We start from the raw sequence: 14,983 nt of genomic DNA, 5'->3' as shown, positions 1-14,983 counted from the left end.
TGCAAAAAAAAAAAGATTTCTAAACAATACTATATAAGGTGGTAATCTGTTTTTGAAAATGAACTCTTCATATTAAGTTAAATTTGTTTAAATTTTCAAATTCATGAGAAACAGAAATATTCGTCTAGATCAGGGTTGCTCAAACTTGGTACTGGGGGGGGCGGTGTCCAAAAAAGTATAGTTTCAACCCCAATCAGACACAGCTTGGCTAGCTAATTAATGTCTTACTAGGCTCTCTAGAAAACATCTATGCAGGAATTTTGTGGCAAGTTAGAGCTAAAATCTGCAGAACAGATCCCCCAGGACAGGAGTTTGGGCACCCCTGATTTACCTAGATCAGTAGTTCCCAAAGTGGGGGAGGACAATGACAGGGGGTCGCTTGGTGATTAAATTAAATTAATTTCTTTAAACTATTAGAATTACCATATTTTATCCAGAACTTGCAGAAGACAAAAAAATTGTAGTTAATAGTTGCATTAAAAAACAGCATGCAATAAAAAACCATCAGTCTTACAATTTTTTGCAACCTCTGGGGTCATTATACAAGATTAAAGACACAGCACATTGATTTTATGGCACCAGGTTAAACTTTCTGACACCTTTAGGGCACTCACGTACATTAAAAATAAAAACAGTCCACAGCTGAACATGGAGGATGGTCTTCAAAATTAAATATTGTATAGACTTGGGCCTATTGATATAATGTGAGTCATTGTATGCAAGTTTTATAAATTGATAACCACCTTAAAGGATATTGGGGGTCGTGAGTCACTGGCATTGTTATTTTGGGGGTCGCAGGCTGAAAAGTTTGGGAACCCCTGATCTAGATGTTAACAGCATTATGCTGTTAATAAACATACAAATTAACATACTGTATGGTGCCTAAACTTTATCTGAAAAAGTATTTATTTTTAGTGATTCAGAGTTTTGTGTTTTAACATGAACCACAATGTTCTATTTATTTCTAAGTTTTATTTCCTCTAGTCTTTCAGACTGCAGCATCAGTGAAGAAGGTTATAAAGCTCTGGCTTCAGCTCTGAGATCAAACCCTTCACACCTGATAGAGCTGGATCTCAGAGGAAATGATCCTGGACAATCAGGAGTGAAGGAGCTCACTGAGTTACTACAGGATCCACACTGTACACTGAAGACACTGAGGTGAGACATGAGGAAAACAAACATGAACGTGAATTATTTAGGCCCCATTTACAATGTTGTTTTAGTTTTAAAATTGTGTTTTAGAGTGAAACGATCCACATCCACACTGGCAATTCATATAGCGTTTTTGAAAAGCTTCTTGTCCATTCTACACCACTGAAAATCACATCATGTGACCACACATGCTGTCATGCGCTGCAGCGCATGCGAACCTATGAGCCCCAGGCAGTTAGCGAGTGCTTTGAGCACACCTCCCCAGGTGAGAGCAGCTCATGTCGAACAGTTCATCAAGGATCTACTGCTGAATCTCATCTCACTATAGTTGTTAAACATGATATTTGATTCATCTTATCTCTATCTAACGACTCTTTACTCTTTTAAATCTTTTACTTGTTCTCAGAAAATGTGTTTTGGCTAAACGAAAAGATAAGTTCATTTATTAAATAATGTAGCCACATACATTGATTCTGCTCATTTGACAGCTTGCCTTTATTTCCTATATTGTATATACTTATTGTACATTATTTTTTTGTAATGGCCAGGGGATTAATGGCCAGATTTAGCATGGTCAGAGGTGAAGCATCCTCACCAATATCCACCAACTATTGAAATGTCCCCACCAATAATTTTATTCACCTAAAAAAAAAAGCGCGCTGTCAATATTAACCTGGAAATGCAGAAAGGGTTAAATCTCATCTCTAGTTGCACCGCCCCCCACACAAATATGAACATTGTGATTGGCTGTGCCTTACCCTACTGTCTTGTGAGAGGCTGTGGCTGCCTTCAGATGGGACAGGGTCTAAACTGCACAGGGGAATTTACTGTGCAAAAATAAGGTGTGTGAGATGTGACACACGCAAGTGAGGATGGTGGCAGGAAAAAAAAGGTGGACAGAAGGAGCTTTTCTAGTAAAATCATATAAACTCAAATTCACTACTGAATAAGTCCATCATGATAATGTTAATAATGCTCAAGAAATGCATGTGCGCGGGACCGATGTTTGTTTTTATTTTTCTCCGATGCTCAGATTAAGTTATTTTCTGTAGTAGACAGTGACACTGTTGACAGAAGAATAAAGCATAAGATGTGGGATGCGACCTGTGTGAGCCTTGATTGATTTTTGTGCTGCTATATGAGTTAGGCAAGCTCTCCTGTATTTTTTTTTAACTCAACACGTTACATGACGTCTTTCACATATATTCGGAATATGCAGGTGTAAGTAATATGAATCATTCACATATCTTTTGCGACTTCATTATCTGAGATGTAAAACGCATGGAAAAGCTGCCTATAGAGAGACACTCAAATGCTGGTGAAGTGTGTGTGTGTGTGTGTGTGTGTGTGTGTGTGTGTGTGTGTGTGTGTGTGTGTGTGTGTGTGTGTGTGTGTGTGTGTGTGTGTGTGTGTGTGTGTGTGTGTGTGTGTGTGTGTGTGTGTGTGCACACTGACATGGAGCAGCAGCATTTTAAAATGCAAAATGTTTTTAGGGCTGGAAAACTTCAGGGTAGTGTGGATGAAAGGTGTAACCATCACAAAACTTGTGCATTTTAAAACTAAAATGTATTATTGTAAACAGGGCCTTAAAGAGTATTTCAGTAAAACAATAAGATGGACAATTTTTTTGTGAATATGCGAATATCATTTAAGTAAATAAGGATATGTTAGATTCGTAGATTTGACTATATAGGAACTTTTCATAAGGATTATTAAAAACTGTCATTTTTCAAATAAAAAAAAAAAGGTTGGTTAATTGTCGGTTGTACTAAATCATCAAATCTGTTGTATATATGAGTGGTGCCATAGTAGACAAAATTAAGCCTAGTCATCCAAAATTATATATGAAGTATTTTGTCCTCGTCATTTATGCAAAACAATCATCTTTTTGTGATTTTCATTTAGGCTAGATAGAATAATTTAAATAATATTTATCCAAAATGAAAAACAAATATTAATATTATGTTATTTGTTTATACAAAGCCTTGAGAGAGCAGTTTTTCACTGCAAGCCGTACATGCCACAGCTGCAGCTGCATGCCCATGCAGCTAATTTAATTTTTTTGTGAGCTGCAAATGACATGTTTTAGCTTAGGCTATTTTCATTGTGAGTTTTCAATAAAAAATACTTTATGGGTTATCATAATATCTTACCTGTATATTGACAAAAATCACATGCTTTTAAAATACAGCCATACTTTAAAACACTTAGTTTAAGCAAATTTGATGGAAAGCGATCAAGCATGTTGATTCTGAAGGCAGTCACTCACTGGATGCGCCGTACTGCACGCGTTGCCTTCAAAACACTATTAAATGCCTAACTTCGCCGTCAGTGTCTTTACCCCTTAAAGTTGTTTTGAAATAAATATTTAGAGATAATATGACACAGTTCGTTCACATGGGTTTCCTCGGGGTTCTTCGGTTTCCCCCCCAGTCAAAAGACATGCAGTACAGGTGAATTGGGTAGGCTAAATTGTCCGTAGTGTACAAGTGTGAATGAGTGTGTATGGATGTTTCCCAGCGAGTAGTCAGAGAGACAAAGGTTAAATGTCCCTCATGGCTTGGCTGTTGAGAACTGACTCCTGCTTGATCTTCTCTTCTTCAGGTTTTTGAGTCCTGCTGCTGAGGAAGGCTGTAAGTTTGTGACTGGAATTGTGGGTAAAAACCCATTACTCCTGAAAGAACTGAATCTGAGGGATCGTGTACTAGGAGACACAGGAGTGAAGCAACTCTCTGGTCTACTGCAGGATAAACACTGTACAATCAACACACTAATGTGAGTATCTTACATCAGTAAACTGGTTGTTTGCTGGCAGCTAGCTCTCTGCAGCTCTCGCATGGTCACCACTGGGGCTAAGCAGGGTTGTGTCGGATTATTACCTAGATGGGAGGCCACATGAGAAAACTAGCTTGCTGCCGAAAGAGATGTTAAAGAGGCCAGCAATGGGAGCTCATCCTGCGGTCTCTGTGGGTAATAACGCCCAAGTATAGTAATGGGGACTATCATATAGGGTTGTGATTCTTCCGTATAAATGGCGATTTCCGTATTTTTAGAGTTCAGTGGGTTGACCTGTAATTTGCATAAATCTGTTTTTTTCCACACTTTTTATGCTTTAACATTTGCACATCCCGACCACGTGCACTCAATGTAGCTTACATTATAAACAAAAGTCAGGATGCAGATTTGTTATTGTCCTCTGCAAGTCATCTGTCTTCGTTTATTCAGTGCTACAGCCTAGTACCTGGAATGTAATAGCTGAAAGTTTTATCATTTTAGATGATATTACAAATGTATAAAAATACATATTTTTGTAATTAATTAAAACTATAAAAAAAATGGGGACAAACCCTAGGAAATTGATTAAACTCTTTTTAGCATGTATAATATGCATGATTAGCATGTATGATTTCTTTCAGGATGGACTGTTAAAGTAAATTAGGCTACTCAATTGTACTGCACCTAATATTTTTACAGTTTGAATTGTCTACGTGTTGTCATCACGTGGAATAAAGAGTGTGCTGAAAAACAGGAAAAATCGTCAACACAGGGTTCTCGCGGGTCCTTAAAGTCTTAAAATGTCTTAAATTAAAATCCGGGAAATTAAGGTCTTAAATTGTCTTAAATTTTTACCGTAAAGTGGCTGTAGGTATTACATTTTCAGCCGGTTTGCTTAGGGAAGCACAGTGGTTCACCGTAAAATATCTAATAGTTGATAAATTTAGTATGTGTGAAACAGGAGAAATGACAGTCTCCGTGCTTTATTAGCTTATTACGGTAGGTCGGCTACAGACGCTTGCGTCGGTCTGCACCTGCGTGCTGTTATTACGCGGTTGTTGATGTGAGGTTGAAAATGCAAAGATGGGAAAGTGTAAATTTAACGACGTGGCAAAGAGGCATTGTGTGAATTTTGGAAAAATACCTTTTCGTTAGGGACCATGGGGCTCAAAGTCGTCGAGTCGCACATGAGAGGAGGAAAGCAGCCGCGGGGCGTTGCAGCAGCTAGTCATAGCGGGTCCAGGTTAATCCCTGCATTGTTTGCAGCTCGACTTAAAAATGTTACTAGTTCAGGCTAGAGCTGAAGATCCTTGTTGGGTTCGGACTTTTCTATCATTTTAGACGGGGTCGTGCCGGGCTTGGGCTTGCGCAATAAATGAACAGTCATGTGATGCAATTCGATTAGCGCGAGGAAGTAATCAAATTATGTTGCAACTTTGAAATCCATCCCTCCAAAGGTGAAACAAATGATGACAGAGATGTCAAAAAGAGCGAATTTTGTCAGCGGTCAGGCCAGCCGCCAGTTTAATTCGAACAGTCTTTTTTTATCCGCCAAGATATTTTGGCAGTCGCTCATACTTTTTACGGTAGAGCACTAAGGAGCAGTGTCCAGCGAGTTGACAGGGAAGATGACGAGGTCACTCTCTACATTGAAACCGATGTCATGGAAAATTAAATGAATGTTCTTGACTGGTGGAAGATGAAAAAACGATCCTACCCAAAACATGCTAAATTAGCCAGATCATTGTATCTTTTATTGGTGCGTTGGCCCATTTAAAGGCTAAGTGTATGTACCCAGGCTTATTTAGAGTGTTGAGATGTTAAGACGTTACAGAGGACTTATTTTATTTTTTTTGTTTCATCTTGGCCTATAGCCTATGTTATGAATAAGTAATGTTAACGCATATAAACCACTCATTCATAAAAAAAGACAAAAGAGATGTGTGCATGTGCACATTTGGATAATGTCGATCTATAAACGGGTTCGGGCTTTTAAACAGCTGTCAGTCAAAATGTACTTGTCGGGTTCGGGCTCTATCGGGCCTAACTTTTATAGCCGGATTACAGCTCTAGTTCAGACACCCCCCCACATTCAGCTATAACAGTTTCATTTCACCACCAGACACCCAAAAGGCAGGTACTGTGGGTTATCCACAAGGCACAATTTATTTAAATCTAACAAGAACATTAAAATGAGTAGCCTATTACAAAGAAATTATAAAAGTTTTGGGTCTTAAATTATCTTTGTTGAGGTCTTAAAAAGGTCTTAAAAAGCAATACATTTTACTTTTAAAATAGTGCAAGTACCCTGGGACACGAGAACTGAGCTAGTGGCGCCATCTAACAGCAGGGTGTGGATATAACCCGACAGTAAAATACAAGGTATAAACCTATTAAACATTATTTATGTGACTATTAAACTGCTAAACATAAAAAGAAACCTAAATTGTGTAGCCAATAATACATATTTATATAAAGAATATTATTAGTTTTTTTTTTTACAATTATTTTTTGTAAAAAAATACACTGGGCATACAGTGTATTGCAAAGTTGCATCTTGCAGGACCATAGTGCTACATACAGTAAATAAACATAATTATAAATATGAACAACACTGAAAATAAGAGCTATTTTAATCCTATACACAACTAACATACTGGAGTGGTAATATAACTATACCAACTACTAAATATTGTAGGGGATCAACCAACATAAAAAGATCAATCAGGGGTTTTATTATCTCTTAAGGGATCAAATCACTTTATTCGACTCACTTGAGTCAGACTGAATCAAATTAAAGCTTACACTTTATCGACCATTTGTCCAGCAAATAGAAGACATCGTACTTTACCAATCTTGTTTATATTATTTTCATGGCCAACGATAATAACGACACCAGTATTAAGTATATTTTTAACGAGGTAACAAAAACTACAGATCGAGGCAATGACTTAGAAGCACATAAACTCCAACACAATTCTGACAAAATGTAACTAATATTTATTAAGTGCAATGTGAAAGGGGAGGGAAGCAGCAGCGAGCGCGTGCAAGCTAATGCAAAAAGCTAAGTTTTACAGTTGGAGTAAGTTTTTAAGTGATCTGGTTTGATCCATCCCATGGCAACTACTCATTGGAAGGCAGTGCCATGCCCTGTACCATTATATTCAGGGGAAATCAGTAACAGACTGCTTGTAAATTTTGCTTGGTGAATTATCTTGTGAGTTTGTAACTATCTTACATGAAATGTTACAAGACGATTGCTGTTTATGATACTAGTTTTTCATTTACACCAATGTATTGCAAATGTCACTTGCCTTCTTTTAGTACCAGACATCATACATTTCAGACACATACAGAAAATTACATCTGCTATAAGGATTAAAACACATTGATTAATTTCATTGGTTACAATGGTTGTAGTAAACACATAGTATTTGAGGTAGGGCTGTGCAATTAATAGAAAATCCGGTTTCGATTTTGGTTTGGTTTGGTTTATGAAAAACTATTAATCGAGATAAACGATTACTCTATTATATATTGTACTGCCCCCTTTCCAGTTGTACACATTTGTTGCTCTGCAAAGCTCAGTTCCACATAAAAATGACTAAAAGCATGTGCTGTAATATAAAGTTTGCAGCATGGGAGGCGCATCATTCATTGATGTACGTTCGAATCATTCTTTTTTTTTTCTTTTTTTTTAAAGCGCGAACAAGACCGCATGCTTGATGCTTCTGTGTGTACGTACTTAACCTCGGACAAGCAGAGCACACATCTAACGCCATCTTAATGCGAGTGCTTTAATGGTCAAATACCTGCACATTTAAAAAAAATAGGGGAAATACTGTTAAAATTCCTCAGTTTAACATAATTTGGGAAATATTTATATATAAAAATAAATTCACAGGAGGGGGAATAATTTTGACTTCAACTGATAATCATTTTGAATAATCGTGATTACAATTATGACCAAAATAATCGTGATTATGATTTTTCCCATAATCGAGCAGCCCTAATTTAAGAAAAACTATAGCATATTATTCAAAGATACACCTGCCTTAATGGCAACATTTTAAGTGATTGTCTTTCATTTAATGTGCAATAATTCCAGAGTTCCTTTGTCTTTAGAAATGTGTACACCAAACAGGATGTAAAGGCACATAGGGCACATAACCCGGGAGCCACAAAAAGAGTCTTGTGAGGCAATCAGTTAGGTTTCCTGATAAAAAAGCAACATTGTTGGTCGATTACGTTGTGGGGTCCCCAGAACATCTGTTGAAGAAATATTAGCAAAAATATGTGATAGATAATAAACATGATAGCAACTGAATCAACTGGCTCTGTTATCTGTGATGGGTTCTCCTCTGTTATAACCTCTCGAGCCAGTCCTAAATGACTGAGACCAGACAATGTGGTGCCTGACTAAGATTTTAGATTCAGTATTGAACTGGTTCTGATTCTGCAATATGCCATTGAGTTCTTACGTTATGTATATACTATAAATACTTAAAACTATATACATAACCTAAGACAGACTATACACATAACCTAAGACAGACTATACAAGTACTTTCACATAAGACAGAAAAATATTGTCAGAAAAATATAAAATTATTTTGAAAAAACATTATTATTTTAGGGTTGAAGAAAGTAGTACAATATTTTTGTCCCTATTTAGTCCTTGTAAGACAGAGTTTAAATAAAGTGTCAGGTGTCAAGCCCTCTCACCTGTGTGAAGCACGCTTCAGAAATGCACAATGTTTTTTCTAGAGATACAGAGTGATTGTACGAAAGTGTGTTTGTAGTGCAAATGTACAAACTGGTGCAAGTTTTTACACACTAGATGACAAGCAATGACGAGAAATAGTATAGATCAGTGGTTCTCAAACTTTTTTTCTCCAAGTACCACCTCAGAAAAAAATTGTCTCTCAAGTACGACCATAATGACCAGTATTAAAATACAGTAGCATTGTAGGCCTAATTAAGCACAGATAGAGCACTATTCTTAAAGAAAAGAAAACAGCTGTACTTGTAAAGTATTATTGTATAGCTTATTCAGAAAAACCTAGAAATGTAGCCAGGACTGGTCTGCCTTTTCTTGTGTATCTGCTCCACAAGCGCCATGTGCCTCTTCCTCTGGCTCTGCGCCAGGCAGATTGATATTTAACATCTGATGATGCGATGCACTACAGTAAACTGTCTAAGCACACCGGTATAATCGTAAGTTTCGGGGAACAGCCAATGCTGTCTGATCACATAAGTCTCAGTGTTATTGTACTCGTCAAAGGGTTAAAAGTAAAAACCCAAAAGTTAGTATCTCAGAAAATTTGAATATTGTAATATATAAGTATGGATTGGTTTAAGTGCAGTGCATGCTACATATTGATGGTGTGCAGTGAGGGGTATGGAAGAGTCTGTGTGAGGTGTGTTAAGTGTTCATCAGCCTGATAGTCTGAGCGAAGAAGCTTTCCTTCAGTCGGCTAGTGCGTGATTGGATGCTGCGAAACATCTGCCTGAGGGTAGCAGAGAGAAAAGTCTATGGCTTGGGTGGCTGGAGTCGCTGATAATTCTCTTGGCTTTCCTTATGTCCCGCCTGGTGTAGATGTCCTGAAGAGAGGGAAGCTCACCTCCTACTACAAGTCCAGCAGTTCGCACAATCCTATGTAGGCCTTTGCAATTGCTGCTGGTGCTATTTTCATACCAGGTGGTGATACAGCCAGTCAGGATGCTCTCCACAGTGCAGGTGTAGAACGAGCGGAGGATGTGGGGGCTCATTCCAAGCCTCCTGAGACGCCTGAGGAAGAAGAGGTGTTGTTGTGCCTTATTAAGCACTGCGTCTGTGTGAGCAGTCCATGTCAAATCCTCAGCGATGTGGACTCCAAGAAACTTGAAAATGCTGACTCCACCGGCTTCCCGTTAATGGTGATGGGGTGTGCTCTCTCTTTTCTCTCCTGAAATACACCACTAGCTCCTTGATTTTGCTGATGTTGAGTGAGAGGTGGTTTTCCTCCCACCACTGCGTCAGAGTGTGCACCTCCTCTCTGTAGGCCGTCTCATCATTATTTGTGATTAGTCCCACCATCGTTGTGTCATCAGCAAATTTAACGATGACGTTGGATCTGTGTTTGGTTGTACAGTCATCTGTGTACAGGGAGTACAGGAGTGGGCTGAGAACACAGCCCTGTGGAGCACCAGTGTTAAGGATCAGTGTGGACGAAGTAATGTTGTTTATTCTGACCACCTGGCTCCTGCTTGACAGGAAGTGCAGGATCCAGTTGCACAGAGAGCTGTGTAGACCCAGATCCTGGAGCTTCACCACCAGCTTGGCAGGCACTATGGTGTTGAATGCTAAGCTGTAGTCCACAAACAGCATTGTCACATGTGTGTTTTTGTTTTCTAGGTGAGACAGAGCAGTGTGCAGGGTGAAAGCAATTGCATCATCAGTGGAGCGGTTATTCCTGTATGCAAATTGCAGAGGGTCAGTGTGAGCAGGCAGTACACACCAGATGTGCTTTTAAATCAGCTTCTCAAATCACTTGCTGAAGATGGGTGTCAAAGCAACTGGACGCCAGTCATTCAAGCATGTGGTTTTTAGCTGATTTCGGTATGGGCACAATAGTAGCTGTCTTAAAGCATGTGGGAACCACAGACTGAGAGAGCGAGAGGTTATTGCACAAGCACATGCTCCTTGCGTTATTGGGGCCGTCCCGGAACGGAGAGTAGCAATGGACCAGAATGCGGTCACCACGCGTGTTTGCTGTGATGTGTTGGTGGTATTTTGGAGCGATTTTCCTGAGATTGGCGTTGTTAAAGTCCCCTGTAACAATGAACGCTGCCTCCGGGTGTGCGGTTTCCTGCTCACTTATTCTCCCATACAGTTCCCTGAGTACGTGCTCTGTGTTGGCTTGAAGGAGAAGTAATTTATTGTTTAGATTTGATGTTTAATGTTAATAAATGGGTTTAACCATTACAAATAGGATTTCATGAGTTCAGATTACCTTTTGAGGAATGGTAATATTCAGGTGACTACACTAAACTTTGGTTAAAGTAACCTCACAAAAATACTTACATTTTATGGTATTTTGACATTTTTGCACATCTGTAAATGTATTATTTACACTTCAGCTTGGTGTATACCATGAGAATTGAAATGCATTACTTTGTAAGGTATACTTTGTAGAAATGTACAATGTAAAGTATTTTTACAGTTTAGTTTATGTACATTTTAAAGTATTTTCACAATAGTGTCTGTTTGATAAAAATAAATAATTGTAGCTGTGTTTAAGTGCATCATTATGTTGTACAGTATGTTTGATTATTCAAATTCCTTTTGGGACAATAAGGAATAAACAATTCAGTAAAGTTTACTTTAAATTTACCAATATACATTTTTAAATCAAGTCAAAACAAAAACACTTGATACGTTAATTTAAAATATTCAGTTCTGCCAATTACATGTTTAGGCACACTTGATTTTGGGCATTAACTTTTTTTTTTCTTGATGGACACATTATTTCTCAATAAATCATTGTTAACAGGCTGTTGCTACAATTGAAAAAAATTGTTTGCCAAACTTAATAAAAATTTTGATGTGACCAGTCACTAGAAAATTTTGAGTTTGGGCAGTCAATTTTTTACAGTGCAGACAAAAAAAAAAAACTGACAATACTTTTATAAGGTTGAATTTTTATTTTTATTTTTTTATTTTTTATTTTTTTGTGGTGGGTGGTGAACCACACAGTTCAATGTTTTTTTCTGTACCTAACATTAAACCACATCATTTTCATTTAAACCTTTTTCGCATTTAAATTTTACTGAATTTTTTTCTATTCTTCACATGACGTTTGTGTTTTCTCTTTCTGTCTTCAGTCTGTATAATTGCAGTATTACAGAGGAACAGTGTGAGATCCTGATTTCAGCTCTAAAATTAAACCCATCACACCTGAGAGAACTGAACCTCACTCTGAATAATCTAGGAGACTCTGGAGTGAAAAACCTCAGTGATTTACTGATGAAGACACAGTTCAAGCTGGAAAAACTACAGTTAGTATAATTATACTGTACAGCAGATATAGAGAGATGAAAGATTATTTTTCTATTTTGTAATGGATCTTCCAACTGTGAAGTTTTATGAGCTTTATGGCAATAAACACTTATTTCTGCTTATATCTGCTGTAATCTGATAAATCGTTGCAGTACAACATGTGATAAAAGATTGTTGTTTTATTATTTTTCAACCCATTTGATGGTTGTTTTTATATCTTGAAATACAATAAAGTTATTAACTTTTTCTTTAATTAAAGATACTCTACTCGACTATTTTCCTAAGTCCTGGATATGCTTATGTTTATGCACATCAAATTACTTTAAAATCAAAGCTTTCCAGATGTTTTGTTGTGTACTAATGACTTTATTCATGATAAGTTTACTTTGCGTTTGAAATTAATTAAGATCTTTTCTCTTTCTGTTCTAAGTCTGTATAATTGCAGTATTACAGAGGAACAGTGTGTGATCCTGACTTCAGCTCTGAAATCAAACTCATCACACCTGAGAGAACTGGACCTCAGTGAGAATCAAATAAGAAACACAGCAGTGAATCTCTTATGTGACGTACTGAAGGATTCACACTGTAAACTGAAGACACTGAGGTGAGAAACATTCACATATAAGAATCACAATAATTAAAAAAAAATCTTTAGCATTTTAAATTAAGACGCTTTAAATTGTTTTTTTTTTGTCTTCACAATTTGTTTTCTGCAAAGTTTTCTTGTATTCTTTGATCTGGTGAAATAAACATCTCAGTTCTCAGTGAAGATGTTTGTTCAGCATAGCAGTCTCAAAGTACACGGCAGATCCTTGGTTTCATTGGAGTCAGAATGAACCCTGAACATTCTTAAACTCATACCTTTTATACCGTTTTTTTTACTGCATTTAAATGTTAATGAAGATGCTCTATTTCTGTTGATGCAGCCATTCTCTCCATCTCTCTTGTTAATGCAGTTTCTGTACCTCTTTTCTGAGATGGTTCTCTGAGCCACATAGCCATCCTGTAGTCACCTCAAACAATGCAGAGTCAACTAAACTGTTGACTTCTCTTCTCTATCATAATTCAGCCCTTTGGGGACATGTGCATCAATACACCATTTAGAGTGGAAGTTTGGTCGTAGCCAGGGCTTAATTTGTGCCGGAACAAGCCGGATTCAGATCCTCTCCCTCCTCTGGTAACATGCTGGATCAGTTATCCCGATGTGTTCCGGGACCTCTCAATTTACAAATTAAGCACTGGTCTTGGTAGACTCATTTCTTACACATTTTAGAGCATAAGAAGAAATTCCTCAGTGAATATTTAAACCTTTTTAAAATTTTCTGATTTATGTTCCTCTGGTTGTTTTATTTGCTTTTGACAATTAGGTGAATTATGAATAGTTATAGCAATTGGTTTCTGCTCTTTCTCTCTCTTTCTGCCAATGTAGGTTAAGCAGTTGTAAGATGGATGAAGGTTGTTATGCTGTGACTTCAGCTCTGAACTCAAAACCGTCACACCTGAGAGAACTAGACCTGAGTGAAAATAAGCTAGGAGACTTTGGAGTGAAAAACCTCAGTAATTTACTGATGAACCAACGATGCAAGCTGGAGATACTAAAGTTAGTATCATTATACTGTACAGATGTTAGTGTGAGATTAAAATGTACTGTGTAAAGTCAATTAGACACAAGGTAAATTGTTTAAATACATCTTCTGGCCATCAGTCACAATTAAAAGTCAACAAGTCTGTAATTTATTTTGAAGTACTTTAAACAAATTGAAACAAACAGTTCAAGTCTTGATTACATGTTGTTCTACAGATACATGATGCGATTAGCAGATTCTGCTACAATAAATGAATGAAAGAAGGAAATGCGCTAAACAGGCGACATAAAATACACAAATATCCATTTATACAGATACTGGTCAGAGTTAAGCTTGAACTTGCGATGCAGCGAATTGCAAAACTTGACACACAAGCTTTCGTTTCTTTTATGCCACATTCACATGCATTTGAATGGAAGTCTGTGGGGCAAAAACTGCAATGTGACTGCGACACTGCGACTCAATACCATTTCATCATAAATGGATGAACTTTAAAATCATTTAGTCTCACAATGAACATATTAAAGCTGAGCTAAAATCTGCAAATAAAAGGCGTGTATATGAGCTTGGATCCTCTTGATCATTGGTGTCAAACTCAGTTCCTGGAGGGCCGCGGCTCTCCACGGTTCCAACTTTAATCAAACACCTGATTATACTAATTGATCCTTTAGGCTTGTTTGAAGCTTACAGGCAAGATTTCAATAAACAGCCAGAGATATAGTGTCTGGCCCTGAAGTCCTATTGGGACAGACACGTGAAAACAGTCTCTCCACATTATGCTGATCTATAGTTATTTAAAGTCTGATACAGATAAAGCATCTAGTGCCGTTTCCTGTTCCTCTGAAAAATCTCTTAATCAAAACCAATTAAAGTCTTTCAGCTCATTTGCCTTTACCTCCTCATCGATCACAATAATAGATATTTTAGCTGAAGTCAAATTTGTCATGTGCTTTATAGTTTTTTTTTTGTGTTCTTAATCGAGCAGTGCTCTACAGATCCCAGGGTTGACAGTGCATGTCGAAGCACAAACCAAGCATGAAGACAAAGGAATTTTCTGTAGACCTCTGAGACAGGATTGTCTCGAGGCACAAGGCTTGGGAAGGTTACAAAAAAAATTCTGTTGCTCTGAAAGTTCCAATGAGCGCAGTGGCCTCCATCATCCGTAAGTGGAATTTGTTTGGAACCACCAGGACTTCATAGAGCTGGCCGGCCGTCTAAGCTGAGTGATCGAGGGAGAAAGACCTTAGTCAGGGAGTTGATCAGTAACCTAATGGTCACTCTCTCTGAGCTGCAGTGTTCTTCTGTGGAGGAAGGAGAACCTTACAGAAGAACAACCATCTGTGCAGCAATCCACCAATCAGGCCTGTGTGGTAGAGTGGCCAGACAGAAGCCACTTCCCACCTAGAATTTGCCAAAAGACATCTGAAGG

General features: G+C 37.7%; 1 protein-coding gene across 1 annotated transcript in view; it reads left to right on the top strand.

Annotated features, from left to right (window-relative positions):
• The window catches only part of LOC147838418 (uncharacterized), a 49,522-nt gene that overhangs the window by 15,036 nt on the left and 19,503 nt on the right, over positions 1-14,983 (top strand). Inside the window, 5 exon segments of the mRNA XM_087304821.1 lie at positions 985-1,158; positions 3,757-3,927; positions 11,794-11,967; positions 12,399-12,572; positions 13,398-13,568. Coding sequence (XP_087160947.1) covers positions 985-1,158; positions 3,757-3,927; positions 11,794-11,967; positions 12,399-12,572; positions 13,398-13,568 — 864 coding nt within the window.

Source organism: Danio rerio, chromosome 22 (genome assembly GCF_052040795.2).
Source record: "Danio rerio strain M-AB ecotype USA chromosome 22, GRCz13ab, whole genome shotgun sequence".
Taxonomy (NCBI): Eukaryota; Metazoa; Chordata; class Actinopteri; order Cypriniformes; family Danionidae; genus Danio; species Danio rerio.
Note: the sequence above shows the minus strand (reverse complement) of the source record. Positions and strands in the feature narration are given on the sequence as shown.